The 17,500-nt window shown below is 40.6% G+C and overlaps 1 protein-coding gene across 2 annotated transcripts in view; it reads right to left on the bottom strand.

Annotated features, from left to right (window-relative positions):
- The window catches only part of LOC126992431 (golgin subfamily A member 6-like protein 7), a 27,248-nt gene extending 10,905 nt beyond the window's left edge, over window positions 1–16,343 (bottom strand). The window contains exons 1-3 of one of the 2 annotated variants that reach the window (XM_050851170.1): window positions 16,175–16,343; window positions 14,314–14,506; window positions 4,235–4,306 (exon numbers count right to left, since the gene is read on the bottom strand). In XM_050851170.1, the coding sequence (XP_050707127.1) occupies window positions 4,235–4,306; window positions 14,314–14,506; window positions 16,175–16,245 (336 nt within the window). In that variant the 5' untranslated portion in view covers window positions 16,246–16,343. Of the gene's footprint in view, window positions 1–4,234; window positions 4,310–14,313; window positions 14,507–16,174 lie in introns of both variants that reach the window. The other variant, XM_050851169.1, reaches the window with a different exon arrangement.
- Window positions 16,344–17,500: the final 1,157 nt, after the last annotated feature.

The raw sequence follows: 17,500 nt of genomic DNA, 5'->3' as shown, positions 1-17,500 counted from the left end.
AAGATTAAAAAGAAATAAAAACCAAAGGAATAAAGAAGATTTTAAGGTAGCGAGAAATGAATACGTGAAAATATGGAAGGAAGAAGAAAAGGGATATAAAAAGGATATTGTGGAAAAGTGCAAGGAACAACCTTAACTATTTTATAGATTCATAGATGGCAAGATTAAACCAAGAGAAACAATTGAAAGACTGAGCGACGGGAATGTGACAATCAATGATCCTAAAGACATGGCGGAGTTACTGAACAAAAAAGTTCCAGCAAGTTTTTACTAAAGAATCAATATTTAATGAGCCACAAGAAAACAAGATAAATGTTCATATGGAAGAAGTTACAGTAAATAAAGAGGAGATATACAAGTTGTTGGGGGAGCCAGAAAAGAGGAAGGCTCTAGGACCGGATGAGTCTCAGGGTATGTATTGAAAGAATGCAGAAATGAGTTGGTTGGACCGGTATATGATATCATTTAATGCTCAATAACAACTGGTGCAGTGCCTAAGGAGTGGCGGAGGGCTGAAGTGGTCCCCATATACAACAGTGGAAGGAAGGAAAACCCCCTGAACTACAGACCTGTATCATTGACCAGTGTAGTATGTAAAATATGTGAGAAAGTGATAAAGAAACAATGGATGCAATTTCTAGAGGAGCAAAATTTAATCACAAGTAAACAGTATGGATTTAGAGAAGGGCGCTCATGTGTGACAAACTTACTGAGCTTTTACCCAAGAGTGACATAAAATACAGGAAAGGGACGGATGGGTAGATTGCGTCTACCTAGACCAGAAGAAGGCGTTCGACAAAGTTCCACATACAAGACTGCTATGGAAACTAGAAAATAAAGGAGGATTGAAAGGGAAATTGAAGAACTGGATGGAAAGCTACCTAAGGGGAAGAGAGATGAGAACAGTGGTTAAGGACATGAAATCAGAATGGAGAATTGTAGAGAGTGGAATGCCTCAGGGATCGGTATTGGCACCAACACTTTTCCTAGTATATATAAATGGCATGCCAGAGGGAGTAAACAGTTATATGAGCCTGTTTGCAGACGATGCAAAGCTGCTGAGACATATAAGAAACAGTAAAGACTGTGAAATTCTGCAAGAAGACCTAAACAAGATTTGGAAGTGGAGTATGGAATGGGAGATGAAATTCAATGTGAAGAAATGTCATGTTATGGAAATGGGAAAAAGTGAAGGAAGACCAAAATGGACATGTAAAATGGGAGATGGAGAAATATTAAAGAAAGTACACGAAGAGAGAGTTCTGGGAGTAATAATGCAAGATAACAAACAGCCACAGAGTCATATAAATTGGATATTCGGTGATATGTATAACATGGTGAGAAATATAGGAATAGCATTCCACTACATGGATAAGGATATGATGAAAAGGTTAATTACCACTGTGATCAGACAAAAGTTGGAATATGCAGAGGCAGTGTGGTCTCCTCATAAGAAGAAACAAATAAAGAAACTAGAAAGAATACAAAGGATGGCAAAAAAAATGGTTCCAGAGCTGGAGGGATTGACATACGAGGAGACACAAAAGGAAATGGAATTACCAACACTAGAACAAAGAAGAAAAACGGGAGACCTAATACAAATCTACAAATTATTGATAAAATGGAAGAATTAGACAACGAGGAGTTACTACCAAAAGAAGAAATTACCTACAGGAACACAAGAGGACATAGTAAAAAACTGAGGAAGGGAAGATGTTTGAGAGACACAAAGAAATATAGCTTCCCGCAAAGAAATATAGAGGTTTGGAACAGCCTAAGTGAGGATGTAGTATTGGCGAGGAGTGTGCAAAGCTTTAAGGAAAAGTTGGATAAATGTAGATATGGAGACGGGACCACACAAGGGTAAAGCCCAGGCCCTGTAGAACTACAACTAGGTAAATATAACTAGGAAAATATATATATATATATATATATATATATATATATATATATATATATATATATATATATATATATATATATATATATATATATATATATATATTTATATGTATATGTATATTTATATATATATATATATATATATATATATAGATATATATATAAATATATATATATATATATATATATATATATATATATATATATATATATATATATATTGTGCGTGCGAAGTCAGCTCAAGGGGACACTATTAAAAATTGAGGCTCTACTGGGCTCATTCCTGTGGGCTGTAAGATCTTTTCAAGGGAAACTTCCTCATCAAAATCAGCCTTACTGGTCCCCTCAGCCCACCACAAGCCTATAAAATCTATTCTCATTTTTTTCATCTACAGTACCCTCTCGAGTTTCGCGCTTGCTTCATTCCGAAGGTATGGCGCTAAACTCGAGGATCGCGAAACTCGAGGTATTGAAATCCATGTAAAAGCGCTTATTGGTTCCGACCCGTGGAAAATAATGACTTTTTCCGACTTTACTCCCTTAATTGTTATCACAATTTTTTCGACTTTACTCCCTTGTTATCTCAAAATACGTACCTTGTTAATAGGCAGAAAATGGGAAGTAAAAACAGATTGTTTTCAATCCCCAGTTGAAGGCGGCTGCCCTACAACTGGCTGGCAGTTCTGAATACACGCTTGTGATCCACGTGGTGTCGTCTGCTAAAGTAAGGGAGGTCGCTCGCGGTCACCCGTGGGACAGTTGGACAAACCTATATTTTTCTGGTCATTTTCTGTGTTATGAAATAATCTGCTGACTCTTTCAGTTGAAAATCATGTAATCACTAATATCATGATTGACTTTTCAATGCTTATTGAACGTAAACCACTGCCGCCGCCGCAAAATAGCTCGCAGAGAGGTTCAACTTGTTTACTGTTTCCATATTTCCCTCAGCGCTCACAAAGACCACAAGCGGACAGACTAGAACAAAACCAGGCAAATTAATACTTTTAATGCTGTATATTCCCACAGCGTGCATGTGTGGTGGACAGCAGAATGACTAATTTCTCACAACACCGGCCAGTGTAGTGGACCTTCTTCTTCTTCTTTTGACCTGTAACGCTTTGTATCGCTTCTTAGGTCCTCCTTCTCCAGACTTTTATACTTCACAACATGCACTTAGGGCCGCTTTCAGTCATTTTGTTTGTTTTGATCGTTACCAATGGCGGCGGTCACTGGTATAGTATTTCCACGTGAAACTGGCCGATGGGTAGTGGCGGCTGCAGGGTTAGCCTGGCCCCGCACTTACCACACACTCTCAACATTTCTTGCTTCGTCTGCAGCCGCCACCACCCCATCGGCCAGTTTCACGTGAAATACTAGGTGGCGATCACCGCCATTGGTTACAATCAAAACAAACAGTGACTGTGAAAGCAGCCCTTAGTTACTTAACAGTGCACACTTATACACTTCACCCTTAACTTAGGTGTTTTTCTGTCCTTTTCTTTCCCTGATTTTGGTTTTCTATGCCCTTTTGCTATTTTCCACTATTATTTTTCACCGTCGCTGCCATGCATTACAGGTCAAAAGAAGAAGAAGAAGAGGAAAACAACACCGGGAGATCTACAATTTTCATAGATTAGAGAAAAAGATTTTTGGACTGTGGTTCCCCAGCACGGGGTGTTCTCTTATCTTGTTAATCAAGTACTAAGCAAAGCAGCTCTGCCAGTCCATTTTACTAGTCTCTTGGTGGGCCATCTTCCACTGCTCCTCACTCCTCAGCCACTGCCGTTGTCTGTTTGTTTACATGCAGCCGTTCAGTACCCACATACCCACGCTCGTACTCACAACCGTTTTCCATTTATAAGGACAACCAACAACTCGCTCCCGGTTGGGAATACAGGCAACTGTGGCTGCCCACAGCCCCAATGGTTGAACACCGCCTTTTAAGGCAGCATGCATGACGCCGACGGTAGGTAGATGTGACCTGTACATGTCAAAGCAGCGCGAAACTCGTGGCGGTAATGTGCGAAGGTCATAATGGTAAGAATTTAAGACTAAGCGCTAAACTCGAGGATCCCGAAACTCGGATAGCGCGAAACTCGAGAGGGTACTGTAATCTCGTCTTTCTAGCCTAATCTCATTTCTCATCCTCATTTTTCTACTCTCATCTCCTTTCTCTTCCTGACCAAAACTAGAATTACATATTTTTTTAATCTCCTTTTTCTTCTTCACCAAAACTAGATTGCTATATGAATGTGGGATGGAAATGATGACAGAAATAATCACAAGAACAAGACAATAGAGGGGTTACAATGTACATGCTGGCGAGTACCTTGGCTGGCGGCGCTGGGCTCGCTGTGGATTTCAGTATCTCCTCCCAGGGGTCGCCATACAGGAACAGCTGCTTCTGGAAACATACGAGAGACTGTCACAAGCAGGAAGGACGGACGAGTGAATGAAGGAAGATGAAGCAGGAATGAAGGAAGGAAGATGAATATGAAGGAAGGAAGATGAAGCAGGAAGGAATGAATGAAGGAAGATGAAGCAGGAATGAATGAAGGAAGATGAAGCAGGAATGAAGGAAGGAAGATGAAGCAGGAATGAAGGAAGGAAGATGAAGCAGGAATGAATGAAAGAAGATGAAGCAGGAATGAATGAAGGAAGATGAAGCAGGAATGAAGGAAGGAAGATGAAGCAGGAATGAATGAAGGAAGATGAAGCAGGAATGAAGGAAGGAAGATGAAGCAGGAATGAAGGAAGGAAGATGAAGCAGGGATGAAGGAAGGAAGATGAAGCAGGAATGAAGGAAGGAAGATGAAGCAAGAATGAAGGAAGGAAGATGAAGCAGGAATGAAGGAAGGAAGATGAAGCAGGAATGAATGAAGGAAGATGAAGCAGGGATGAAGGAAGGAAGATGAAGCAGGAATGAAGGAAGGAAGATGAAGCAGGAATGAAGGAAGGAAGATGAAGCAGGAATGAATGAAGGAAGATGAAGCAGGAATGAATGAAGGAAGATGAAGCAGGAATGAAGGAAGATGGAGCAGGAATGAAGGAAGATGAAGCAGGAATGAATGAAGGAAGATGAAGCAGGAATGAAGGAAGGAAGATGAAGCAGGAATGAATGAAGGAAGATGAAGCAGGAATGAATGAAGGAAGATGAAGCAGGAATGAATGAAGGAAGATGAAGCAGGAATGAAGGAAGATGAAGCAGGAATGAAGGAAGGAAGATGAAGCAGGAATGAATGAAGGAAGATGAAGCAGGAATGAAGGAAGGAAGATGAAGCAGGAATGAATGAAGGAAGATGAAGCAGGGATGAATGAAGGAAGATGAAGCAGGGATGAAGGAAGGAAGATGAAGCAGGGATGAATGAAGGAAGATGAAGCAGGAATGAAGGAAGGAAGATGAAGCAGGGATGAAGGAAGGAAGATGAAGCAGGGATGAAGGAAGGAAGATGAAGCAGGAATGAAGGAAGATGAAGCAGGAATGAAGGAAGATGAAGCAGGAATGAAGGAAGGAAGATGAAGCAGGGATGAAGGAAGGAAGATGAAGCAGGAATGAAGGAAGATGAAGCAGGGATGAATGAAGGAAGATGAAGCAGGGATGAAGGAAGGAAGATGAAGCAGGGATGAAGGAAGGAAGATGAAGCAGGAATGAAGGAAGGAAGATGAAGCAGGGATGAAGGAAGGAAGATGAAGCAGGAATGAAGGAAGGAAGATGAAGCAGGAATGAAGGAAGGAAGATGAAGCAGGAATGAAGGAAGGAAGATGAAGCAGGAATGAAGGAAGGAAGATGAAGCAGGAATGAAGGAAGATGAAGCAGGAATGAATGAAGGAAGATGAAGCAGGAATGAAGGAAGGAAGATGAAGCAGGAATGAAGGAAGGAAGATGAAGCAGGGATGAAGGAAGATGAAGCAGGAATGAAGGAAGGAAGATGAAGCAGGAATGAAGGAAGGAAGATGAAGCAAGAATGAAGGAAGGAAGATGAAGCAGGAATGAAGGAAGGAAGATGAAGCAGGGATGAAGGAAAGAAGATGAAGCAGGGATGAAGGAAGGAAGATGAAGCAGGAATGAAGGAAGGAAGATGAAGCAGGGATGAAGGAAGGAATATGAAGCAGGAATGAAGGAAGGAAGATGAAGCAGGAATGAAGGAAGATGAAGCAGGGATGAATGAAGGAAGATGAAGCAGGGATGAATGAAGGAAGATGAAGCAGGAATGAAGGAAGATGAAGCAGGGATGAAGGAAGGAAGATGAAGCAGGAATGAAGGAAGGAAGATGAAGCAGGGATGAATGAAGGAAGATGAAGCAGGGATGAATGAAGGAAGATGAAGCAGGAATGAAGGAAGATGAAGCAGGGATGAAGGAAGGAAGATGAAGCAGGAATGAATGAAGGAAGATGAAGCAGGGATGAAGGAAGGAAGATGAAGCAGGAATGAAGGAAGGAAGATGAAGCAGGGATGAAGGAAGGAAGATGAAGCAGGGATGAAGGAAGGAAGATGAAGCAGGAATGAAGGAAGGAAGATGAAGCAGGAATGAAGGAAGGAAGATGAAGCAGGAATGAATGAAGGAAGATGAAGCAGGGATGAAGGAAGATGAAGCAGGAATGAAGGAAGGAAGATGAAGCAGGAATGAAGGAAGATGAAGCAGGAATGAAGGAAGGAAGATGAAGCAGGAATGAAGGAAGGAAGATGAAGCAGGAATGAATGAAGGAAGATGAAGCAGGAATGAAGGAAGGAAGATGAAGCAGGAATGAAGGAAGGAAGATGAAGCAGGAATGAAGGAAGGAAGATGAAGCAGGAATGAAGGAAGATGAAGCAGGAATGAAGGAAGGAAGATGAAGCAGGGATGAATGAAGGAAGATGAAGCAGGAATGAAGGAAGGAAGATGAAGCAGGGATGAAGGAAGATGAAGCAGGGATGAAGGAAGGAAGATGAAGCAGGAATGAAGGAAGATGAAGCAGGAATGAAGGAAGGAAGATGAAGCAGGGATGAATGAAGGAAGATGAAGCAGGAATGAAGGAAGGAAGATGAAGCAGGAATGAATGAAGGAAGATGAAGCAGGGATGAATGAAGGAAGATGAAGCAGGAATGAAGGAAGGAAGATGAAGCAGGGATGAAGGAAGGAAGATGAAGCAGGAATGAATGAAGGAAGATGAAGCAGGAATGAATGAAGGAAGATGAAGCAGGAATGAAGGAAAGAAGATGAAGCAGGGATGAAGGAAGATGAAGCAGGAATGAAGGAAGGAAGATGAAGCAGGAATGAAGGAAGGAAGATGAAGCAGGAATGAAGGAAGGAAGATGAAGCAGGAATGAAGGAAGGAAGATGAAGCAGGAATGAAGGAAGGAAGATGAAGCAGGAATGAAGGAAGATGAAGCAGGAATGAAGGAAGGAAGATGAAGCAGGAATGAAGGAAGGAAGATGAAGCAGGAATGAATGAAGGAAGATGAAGCAGGGATGAAGGAAGGAAGATGAAGCAGGAATGAAGGAAGGAAGATGAAGCAGGAATGAATGAAGGAAGATGAAGCAGGAATGAAGGAAGGAAGATGAAGCAGGAATGAAGGAAGGAAGATGAAGCAGGAATGAAGGAAGATGAAGCAGGAATGAAGGAAGGAAGATGAAGCAGGAATGAAGGAAGATGAAGCAGGAATGAAGGAAGGAAGATGAAGCAGGAATGAAGGAAGATGAAGCAGGAATGAAGGAAGATGAAGCAGGAATGAAGGAAGATGAAGCAGGAATGAAGGAAGGAAGATGAAGCAGGAATGAAGGAAGGAAGATGAAGCAGGAATGAATGAAGGAAGATGAAGCAGGGATGAATGAAGGAAGATGAAGCAGGAATGAAGGAAGATGAAGCAGGGGTGAAGGAAGATGAAGCAGGGATGAATGAAGGAAGATGAAGCAGGGATGAATGAAGGAAGATGAAGCAGGAATGAAGGAAGGATGATGAAGCAGGGATGAAGGAAGGAAGATGAAGCAGGAATGAAGGAAGATGAAACAGGAATGAATGAAGATGAAGCAGGAATGAATGAAGGAAGATGAAGCAGGAATGAATGAAGGAAGATGAAGCAGGGATGAAGGAAGGAAGATGAAGCAGGAATGAAGGAAGGAAGATGAAGCAGGGATGAATGAAGGAAGATGAAGCAGGAATGAAGGAAGGAAGATGAAGCAGGAATGAAGGAAGGAAGATGAAGCAGGAATGAAGGAAGGAAGATGAAGCAGGGATGAAGGAAGGAAGATGAAGCAGGGATGAAGGAAGATGAAGCAGGGATGAATGAAGGAAGATGAAGCAGGAATGAAGGAAGGAAGATGAAGCAGGGATGAAGGAAGGAAGATGAAGCAGGAATGAAGGAAGGAAGATGAAGCAGGAATGAAGGAAGGAAGATGAAGCAGGGATGAAGGAAGGAAGATGAAGCAGGAATGAAGGAAGGAAGATGAAGCAGGAATGAAGGAAGGAAGATGAAGTAGGAATGAATGAAGGAAGATGAAGCAGGAATGAAGGAAGGAAGATGAAGCAGGAATGAATGAAGGAAGATGAAGCAGGAATGAAGGAAGATGAAGCAGGAATGAAGGAAGATGAAGCAGGGATGAAGGAAGGAAGATGAAGCAGGAATGAAGGAATGAAGATGAAGCAGGAATGAAGGAAGGAAGATGAAGCAGGGATAAAGGAAGGAAGATGAAGCAGGGATGAAGGAAGGAAGATGAAGCAGGAATGAAGGAAGGAAGATGAAGCAGGAATGAATGAAGGAAGGAAGATGAAGCAGGAATGAATGAAGGAAGATGAAGCAGGAATGAAGGAAGGAAGATGAAGCAGGAATGAAGGAAGGAAGGAAGATGAAGCAGGAATGAAGGAAGATGAAGCAGGAATGAAGGAAGGAAGATGAAGCAGGGGTGAATGAAGGAAGATGAAGCAGGAATGAAGGAAGGAAGATGAAGCAGAAATGAAGGAAGGAAGATGAAGCAGGAATGAAGGAAGGAAGATGAAGCAGGAATGAAGGAAGGAAGATGAAGCAGGAATGAAGGAAGGAAGATGAAGGTAAGTATTTTGAGATAACAAGGGAGTAAAGGAGGAGAAAAAGTGAGCTCTGGGGGCAGCATGACCCAATCATTATGGCGCCACTATAAACAGTCACCTGCGCCATGATGGGCCCAGATAAATAGTCTCCCGGTGCCATAGCCCACATGTGAAAGAAAAAAAAAAATCTCCACTGGTCGGAACAAATAAGCGCTTTTTCAGTGTTTTCAATACCTCGAGTTTTGCGCTATACCTTTGGAATGAAGCAAGCGTGAAACTCAAGAGGGTACTGTAGTTGTGTATACCTAGTTGTGATATGGCTCTTTTCCCATATGTTACAACTAAGTAAATACAACTAGGTAAATCTGCACACACACACACACACACACACACACACACAGGAGCGGAGCTATGCTGGTGCTGTCCCGTCCATCTCCTTCAATCTGTCTTCATACATCATATTCGAGAGTTCTGGGACCATATTTGTAGCAATTCACTGTATTCTTTCCAACTTTCTGATATCTTTTATTTATTTATTTTTTTTTGTGTGTGTGTTCATATAATCTAATGGGGCAGGGGAAAGGAAGGGAGTGATAGTGAGAGATAAGGCTAAGAATAAGAGGGTGTGAGAAAGGGGGAAGCAAGGGAAATGAGTGGAGGAAATGGGTTGGGAAAAGAAGAGAGAGGGGGTAGGGAGGGTCAGGTAAAGGTGAGGTACAAGGGAGAGAGAAGGTGTGAGTGGGAGGGAAAGAGATTAAAGAGAAAAACTGGGAGGGAGGGAAAGGAAAAAAAGAAAGAAGTGAGAAGGAAGGAAAAAAATCTGGGGACTGAGAGGGAGAAGAAAGAAAGGAAGTTGGGGAGGAGTGAACCAGGGAAAGCCTAACGGTACAATTGGCCGTGACGGAAAATCGAAAGTTGAAAATCGGGTTACAACATGTCGTTAGAAATGGAACTCCGTCGTGAGTCGAGGACCTCCAGTACTCTTAACCCTTAGAGTACGGGTGGCGATATACTTCCCTGGATGGTGTGCACGGGGAAAATTTAGACATTTAAAAGAGGTGGAAAAGGTGTCTTTCTCCTTTGCAATAATTGTACATTCATCTTGTATATATGGTGGTGTAATAAAACTTATCTCCTAATAATAATTAAAAAGTTATGACACAAAAATATTGCGCATTTTCTTGTGGCCGCGATGTGTCGCATGGAAGCACCCCACTTGCTCTCTCTCTCTCTCTCTCTCTCTCTCTCTCTCTCTACTTGCTCCTCCCTCCTCTGTCAATGTCACTACCATAGCAGTCATCAGAGTCACTGTCACTTTGATTTGCCTGCGCTCTACTTCCGCCTGGAGCAGAGGAACGGCTTGATGCGTCACGAGACATGACAGATGTATTCCGAACAAAAGTGGAAAATGATCTGTGGCCTTCGGTAGGCCGCGCGCTGGAGACGAATGAGTGTGTACGGATGCCAGATGCCTCCACCATTCTTCTGAGTCAAGAACTGGCGGTATATTTGAAACGTAGGGAGCGCACAGTGTGATCATTATATATATGATCCCCATACGGGTGGGGCGTATGGCAGCGCACTTATATATACGACTGCCGTAATCTAAGGGTTAAACACTTTCTACACTATTAAACCAAAGTAATTTTAACAACATATATTCAAATTTTTTTATTGTTTTAATTTTTCAGGCTAGAAAATGCTTTTTTACCGTAAAAATATTTGAAATAATAAATATATAGAAATACCTATAAACCGCAAAATCCCACGATATAGCAAAAAATCTGCGATACGATACAATTTAAAAATCTGCGATATAGCGAGACCGCGATAAGTGAACCGCGATATGGTGAGGGATTACTGTATATATATATATATATATATATATATATATATATATATATATATATATATATATATATATATATATATATATATATATATATATATATATATATTTTCTAATTTCATTTTTTCCATCACCAAAACTAAATTAATATTTTTTTGTAATAGCATTTTTCACTTTATCTCCTTTTCCCTCACTTCCTTTTTCTCTATTTCCCTCTTTACATGTACAGAAGCCCCCATTGCTCACGGGTATTTGGTTCATGAGATTCTGTGATTCGATAACGAGACTATAATCAAATAGGGAAAATAGGGTTTCGTTCTACCATCTCAATTGAATGAAAAAAAAGTATTTCTCAGGCATTTCTAAGCAGTTATATAGTTTTACATACACATAAATCACAAATTGAATATGGACAGTAATAATTTAACACTCACTCTGTGGTTGGTTGTGGTGAGTGTGAGTGCGTAGATGGTGGTGGTTGGCGGGCAAGTGGTGTTTTTTGCGGTAGTTATTGGTCGGAAACTACGAAAAAATGCAATGCGATGAGTAGGATAATTTGGCAACACTGCGCTCAGCCCGTGGCATCAGTGTTTGCTGGGCCCTTTGAAAGGTACGAACGCCGCATTGCTCGTCTTCCACACAGCCACCAAATATTAGTGAATTCTCGTCTCTCCCCTTTGTGTTAATATTCATATGTATATATATATCCATATACATCCAGTATATTATTGATTAATTTCAGTGTTTGCTGGGCCCTTGGAAGGTCCATTTGTGGCTGTTCCCGGAGGTATGCCGGTACAAACTTTATACACGTTACCCCTCTGCCAGGCTCCACCATGTTTGTTTACTCCTCAAAGCAGTAGCCTCGAGTCTCGATGAAGGACCAGTTCTGGCAGGTCCCAGTAAGTATCAAGCATTTAACCCCTTCACTACGGCCGGCCCAAAACAGCGCCCCGCGCCGTATCCGGGATCGCCGCGCGCGCCAAATTTCAAATGTCGCTATTGAATGTAATAAGTTTTCAGCCATAAACTCAACATAATCATCATGTATTATATATGAAAACATGCAGAATTAAATGGTGCACATAAAGAAACATAAATTAATTGATAATATTTAGATGTAACCATAAATATAGAGACAAAATAACTCGTGTATTGGCTAAAGCGAGCCAGGATGCAGTATGCGCGTCCTCGGATATGGTACGGGGTACGCAAGGACGCAGTATATGCGTCCTCGTGTTGAAGGGGCTAAAATGTAAAATATTAGGATTCAGGGCTGATTTCACAGTCATTTTTCTTTGTTTTGATCATTACCAATGAGTGGCAATCGCGACTATAGTATTTCCACATGAAACTGGCGATGGGGTAGTGGCGGGTGCGGGGTTAGCCCCGCCCCACACCTTGCCACACACACTGAACACCTCTCGTTTCCTCTGCAGCCACCACTACCCTATTGGCCACTTTCACACACGTGGAAATACTGTAGCGGCGATCACCGCTCATAGGGAACGATCAAAACAAACAAAAGTGACTGTGAAAGCAGCCCTTAGTAAGGATCAGACCAGCGCATATCTTTTTTTTTCATCCATGTTGTGGGGTGTCATAACAGAAGCCATCCGTCGTTGGGGGGTGTTTAAATACCCTACCCACGTATAAGTGAATCTGTGAACAGTGAGGCCGTGAATGGTGGGGGGCTTCTGTATATATATATATATACAGGTAACTCGATTTACGCGAGTTTGGTTTATGCATTTTTGAAATAACGCGGGGTCCAAAATCCAAATAATTGTTTAATTTACACGTTTTTTTCACTTATACGCTACTCAACAATCAACAATAGGTACCAGTACCAGTAGTTACATTATTTTGATTTACGCCTCTTCAATATATATATATATATATATATATATATATATATATATATATATATATATATATATATATATATATATATATATATATATATATATATATATATATATATATATATATATATATATATATATATATATATATATATATATATATATATATATATATATATATATATATATATATATATATATATATATATATATATATATATATATATATATATATATATATATATATATATATAATATATATATATATATATATATATATATATATATATATATATATATATATATATATATATATATATATATATATCCATAATTCGATATAAATCCACAATTCGATACTAGCTAGCGATAAGTCCGATAGGCTAAACGATACTATATTGATATTTCAGATAGAACAACATTGATGAATTCAAATTTTCATTATCTGTATTTTAGAAACTTACAAAACCTTAAAACCACACGCTGACACGCATATATGGACGGTAATACTAAAAATGCCTGAATGGTGTTGTGTTATTGGCGTCCCACCGTCAAAATTGTTTAAACACTGGTCTTAGAAGTGAGCATGCTCAGACCAGCAAGCGTAGACCTGTACAATCTCACAAAGCTTTTTAAACTGTATTAAGAGTTGCTGGAAGGCTGAATCAGACATAGTACCATTATCATCCTCACTGTTTTTAGAACGACACTCTGTACGAGTTGTATTTATATGTACAGAGTGTACGTTGTTCTAGAAACAGCGAGGATGGTGGTACTGTATGTTTGATTCAGCTTTCCAGCAATTCTTAATGTGTTAAAAAAGCATTGTGAGACTGAACAGGTCTACACTTAATGGTCTGAGCATGCGCAGTTCACGAGAGACCAGTGTTTGTAAACAAAAGCGCGAGCTTTTGACGATGGGACACCAAATAACACAACACCGGGTGCCTTCAGTATCATGGCATGGTCACAAACGAATATGGAATATCAAATTTGAGGCAGTGAATAATCATTTTTGGGGCAAAGTTAAATGATTTTTCTCTATGATATATTGATTTTTGAGTAGCATAAAAAAAAATAACCTAGTGTATTAATTTTCATGATCTAAGCATGAAATCTCATCACCGAAGATATTTCATACCCCGAAGTTTTTTCATACAACATCGAGCCACGCATGCGCAGTAGGGAGACAACGTTTTTTTTCTTAGGCGGAAAAAAAGTAGCGATTATCGCTAGTTTGGTTACAAAAGTAACGAAGATACCGATATATATTTAAATAAGTAGCGGATGGTCGATAATCCGATTTTGTTATCAGCGATAAAGTATCGCGATAACTTATATGTATATATATATATATATATATATATATATATATATATATATATATATATATATATATATATATATATATATATATATATATATATATATATATATATATATATATATATATATAATATATATATATATATATATATATATATATATATATATATATATATATATATATATATATATATATATATATATATATATATATATATATATATATATATATATATATATATACACTTTTCTAATGTCATTTCTCTCCATCACCAAAACTATATATATATTTTTTCCAATCATATTTTTCACCTTTTACTTCTTTTCCCTGATTTCCTTTTCCTCTCCTTTCTATCTCTTTACCTTTCTGTTCCTGGGGACATATTTCCCGATGGTTGGCAGTGCCCCGGCCCTGAGTCTGGTGGTCTGGCCGGTGCGGTCAAAACACTTCTCCTCAAAGTGCTGAGAGCATAGCCTGCCGTAGCGACCTGGCGTCCAGTTCTTGCGGCCAGTGACGGTAATCCATCTCTTCTGCAGCTCAGGGTCTTTGGGGAAGCTGGAAAATATAATGAACTGTAGAAGGAAGCAGAAAGTAAGAGGTATGCAGGAGTCCTTGGTGGCAGGCCTGTCTGATACATTGTTGTTGGCAGAGAATGAGGGGACACTGCAGAGGACAGTGGATGAGTTTGACAGGGTGTGCAAGACGAGGAAGCTGAGAGTGAAAGCTGGAGAGAGTAAGGTTAAGGTGTTTGAGAGGGCAAGAGAGCAGGTCATTGATTTTGCAAAGCCGTACAGAATGTTAGTTTGAAAATACCTAAAGAAGGATATAAAGCTGTTTGCTGCTTCCAAGGACCTGGATAAGGCACATGACAGGGTTGACAGGAAGGGGTTGTGGGATGTTCTGAGGATATATGGTGTGGGAAGGTGTTTGCTGGAGGGAATTGGATCCTTCTATGAGGATGTGAGTGCCTCTGTATGCGTGAATGGTGAATTGAGGGAGAGTTTTGGTGTTGGCGTGGGCGTGAGACAGGCTTTTCAATGTGTACATGAACGCTTGTATGAGAGAAATGAAAGCCAGAGTGGGGGAGCCCAGTGGTCCAAGGCTGAAAGTGGGAGGTACGGAGGAGTCACTGGTGGCAGGTTGTTTGCACATGATACAGTATAGTTGGCAGAGAATGACGGGACGCTGCAGAGGATAGTGGATGAGCAAAAACGAAAAGTATAACCCGGTGGTAGCAGCAGGGATCATGTTTCTTAACCCGTGGGCTTCAGCTGTGGGAAAGCCGAGAGGTGGCCGAGAAACTGCAACATTACGCTGCATTTTGAGACTAAGAAAAGAGCATGGAACATACATCAGAGTACTCCTCTCATAATCATAAATCCGTTAAAAATATTTATTTATGCTCAAATTCTATTCTTTTTGGGTGATGTTTGCTACAAAATAAAATGTCTCATGACACGTGGCATCTAGCCGAGAGTTGCTTGTTGTCTACTTTAGAGAATTTGACAAGTGATTACTGTATGGATAGCTAATTCAGTCTGCCATGACCTTACAGCACCACCTATGACAAATAAGCCCCCCTCAAGATCACTCACCCACCACAATGACCCAGGGCATGCATGGTGGGTTGCTCTATGCCGCCACCGCCTACAATTATCTCGAATTAGGTGTTTTGAGCAGAGCCCCATATGGGGTCCGCCGTTTCAGCGGACCAACTCATGGGAGCCCAGAAATGGGTCCGCCGACGCTGCTGGGTTAATGGTCCCTCCAAGCGAGAAAAATGAGAAAAAATCACCCCTCACACAAACCATTTCATAATATATATCAAAGCATTTGTGATCAGATTATGTATCATCTATTTTTTGGGGTTTATATCATGGCACAAATTTGGCCCGTCGCTGCTACATGGTAAAGCCACAAATTTGGCCCGTCGCTGCTACACGGTAAAGCCACAAATTTGGCCCGTCGCTGCTACACGGTAAAGCCACAAATTTGGCCCGTCGCTGCTGCACGGTAAAGCCACAAATTTGGCCCGTCGCTGCTACATGGTAAAGCCACAAATTTGGCCCGTCGCTGCTACACGGTAAAGCCACAAATTTGGCCCGTCGCTGCTACATGGTAAAGCCACAAATTTGGCCCGTCGCTGCTACCGGGATAAAAAAAGAAAAAGAAAGTAAAATAGTAATAAGTGTCAAAATAAATGCTGTTGTCCACTGTACTCACATGTGGAAGGTGAGCTTGCAGTCCCCAGTCTTCCTGCTCCTACAGTCTCGCGCAGAGCAGGAGGTTGGCATCGCGCTGCATCAGGACGCACTCGGCTTAGGCTCGGGTACTGGGAAGTCCTGGAATTTAAGACTGAGGTTAATATTTATTCATTTGTATTTATTTTTTACAGTACAGGAGGGGAAGGGAAGGGAAGGGAAGAGAGAGAGAGAGAGAGAGAGAGAGAGAGAGAGAGAGAGAGAGAGAGAGTTGATATTCATTAATTTATATATATTATTTTTTCTGATGGCAAATACTGGTTAACATCATGGAGAACAGAGGTTAACATAATTTTTTCCTTTTTTACAGTGAAGGAAGCAGCTCACGGGCAAAAAAACAATTGAAAAAAAAAAGTCTGCTAATCACTGCCTCTGTAAAAAAAAGTATAGCAGTGTCCAGAAGAGAGGTTAACTTACCAGGTCATAATGATTGAGATGGAGATAGGCTGCATTATTTTTTTATTTTAATTAATTTTTATTTTTTTATTTTTTACGTCTACACCTATTGCGCCGGTAGGCTTGCTTGAGGGGCCTGGATGGTAATCGTCCCCAGCCCATCATGGCGCAGGCAAGTGTTTATAGTGGTGCCATCTTCTCTTACAACAAAGGAGACTGCTCAAGGGCAACAAAAAGTGTGTAGAAAAAGAAAAGTCAACTAGTCGCTGTTCCCACATAGACAGAAGTAAAGAGTGGCCAAAAGAGAGGTCAATTTTGGGGTGTATGTAACTTGGCGTGGTGTGGCTGTAGCTATTTTTGCTAAATGTAGTGGATCATTGGCAACATTGCTCGCCTTCCAATGGCCGCTTCTGCTGCCGCCGAAACCAAAAACAAATATATGCTTTTTCACTGGTGTTCTAATGTGATTCTGTTGACTTCTTGACCTTATTTGAAATGCATATTACTCAATTTCCTGCTCCCCTACCCAAAACCCCCGAGCTCCTACAGGTCCCCCAAGATCGTTGAGGGCGGGGGATAGGCGTAACCTGAAAAGAGGCATAACTCGAAAAGTAGACATCTGTGACGGATATGAGGTACAAAATCATGCAATTCACTACATCTGTCACTGGAAAAACATGAACCATGTGAGAAAATTGTTGGTTGGGTGAAACTGTAAATTCACCATTACTTCTTCTATGACTTTTAATTCTATTGTTCATATCTAGTATCATGATAAGCTGAAGTTATATCCTTTAAATTGTAAGACACACTCAGCCAGTCACTACATGTTACGATAATTGTGGAGATTCACTACACGCCTCCAAAATATGATATTAAGCCTCCATATTAT

This window comes from Eriocheir sinensis, unplaced genomic scaffold (genome assembly GCF_024679095.1).
Source record: "Eriocheir sinensis breed Jianghai 21 unplaced genomic scaffold, ASM2467909v1 Scaffold461, whole genome shotgun sequence".
NCBI classification, from domain to species: domain Eukaryota; kingdom Metazoa; phylum Arthropoda; class Malacostraca; order Decapoda; family Varunidae; genus Eriocheir; species Eriocheir sinensis.
This window is presented reverse-complemented; position numbering and strand designations above follow the sequence as displayed.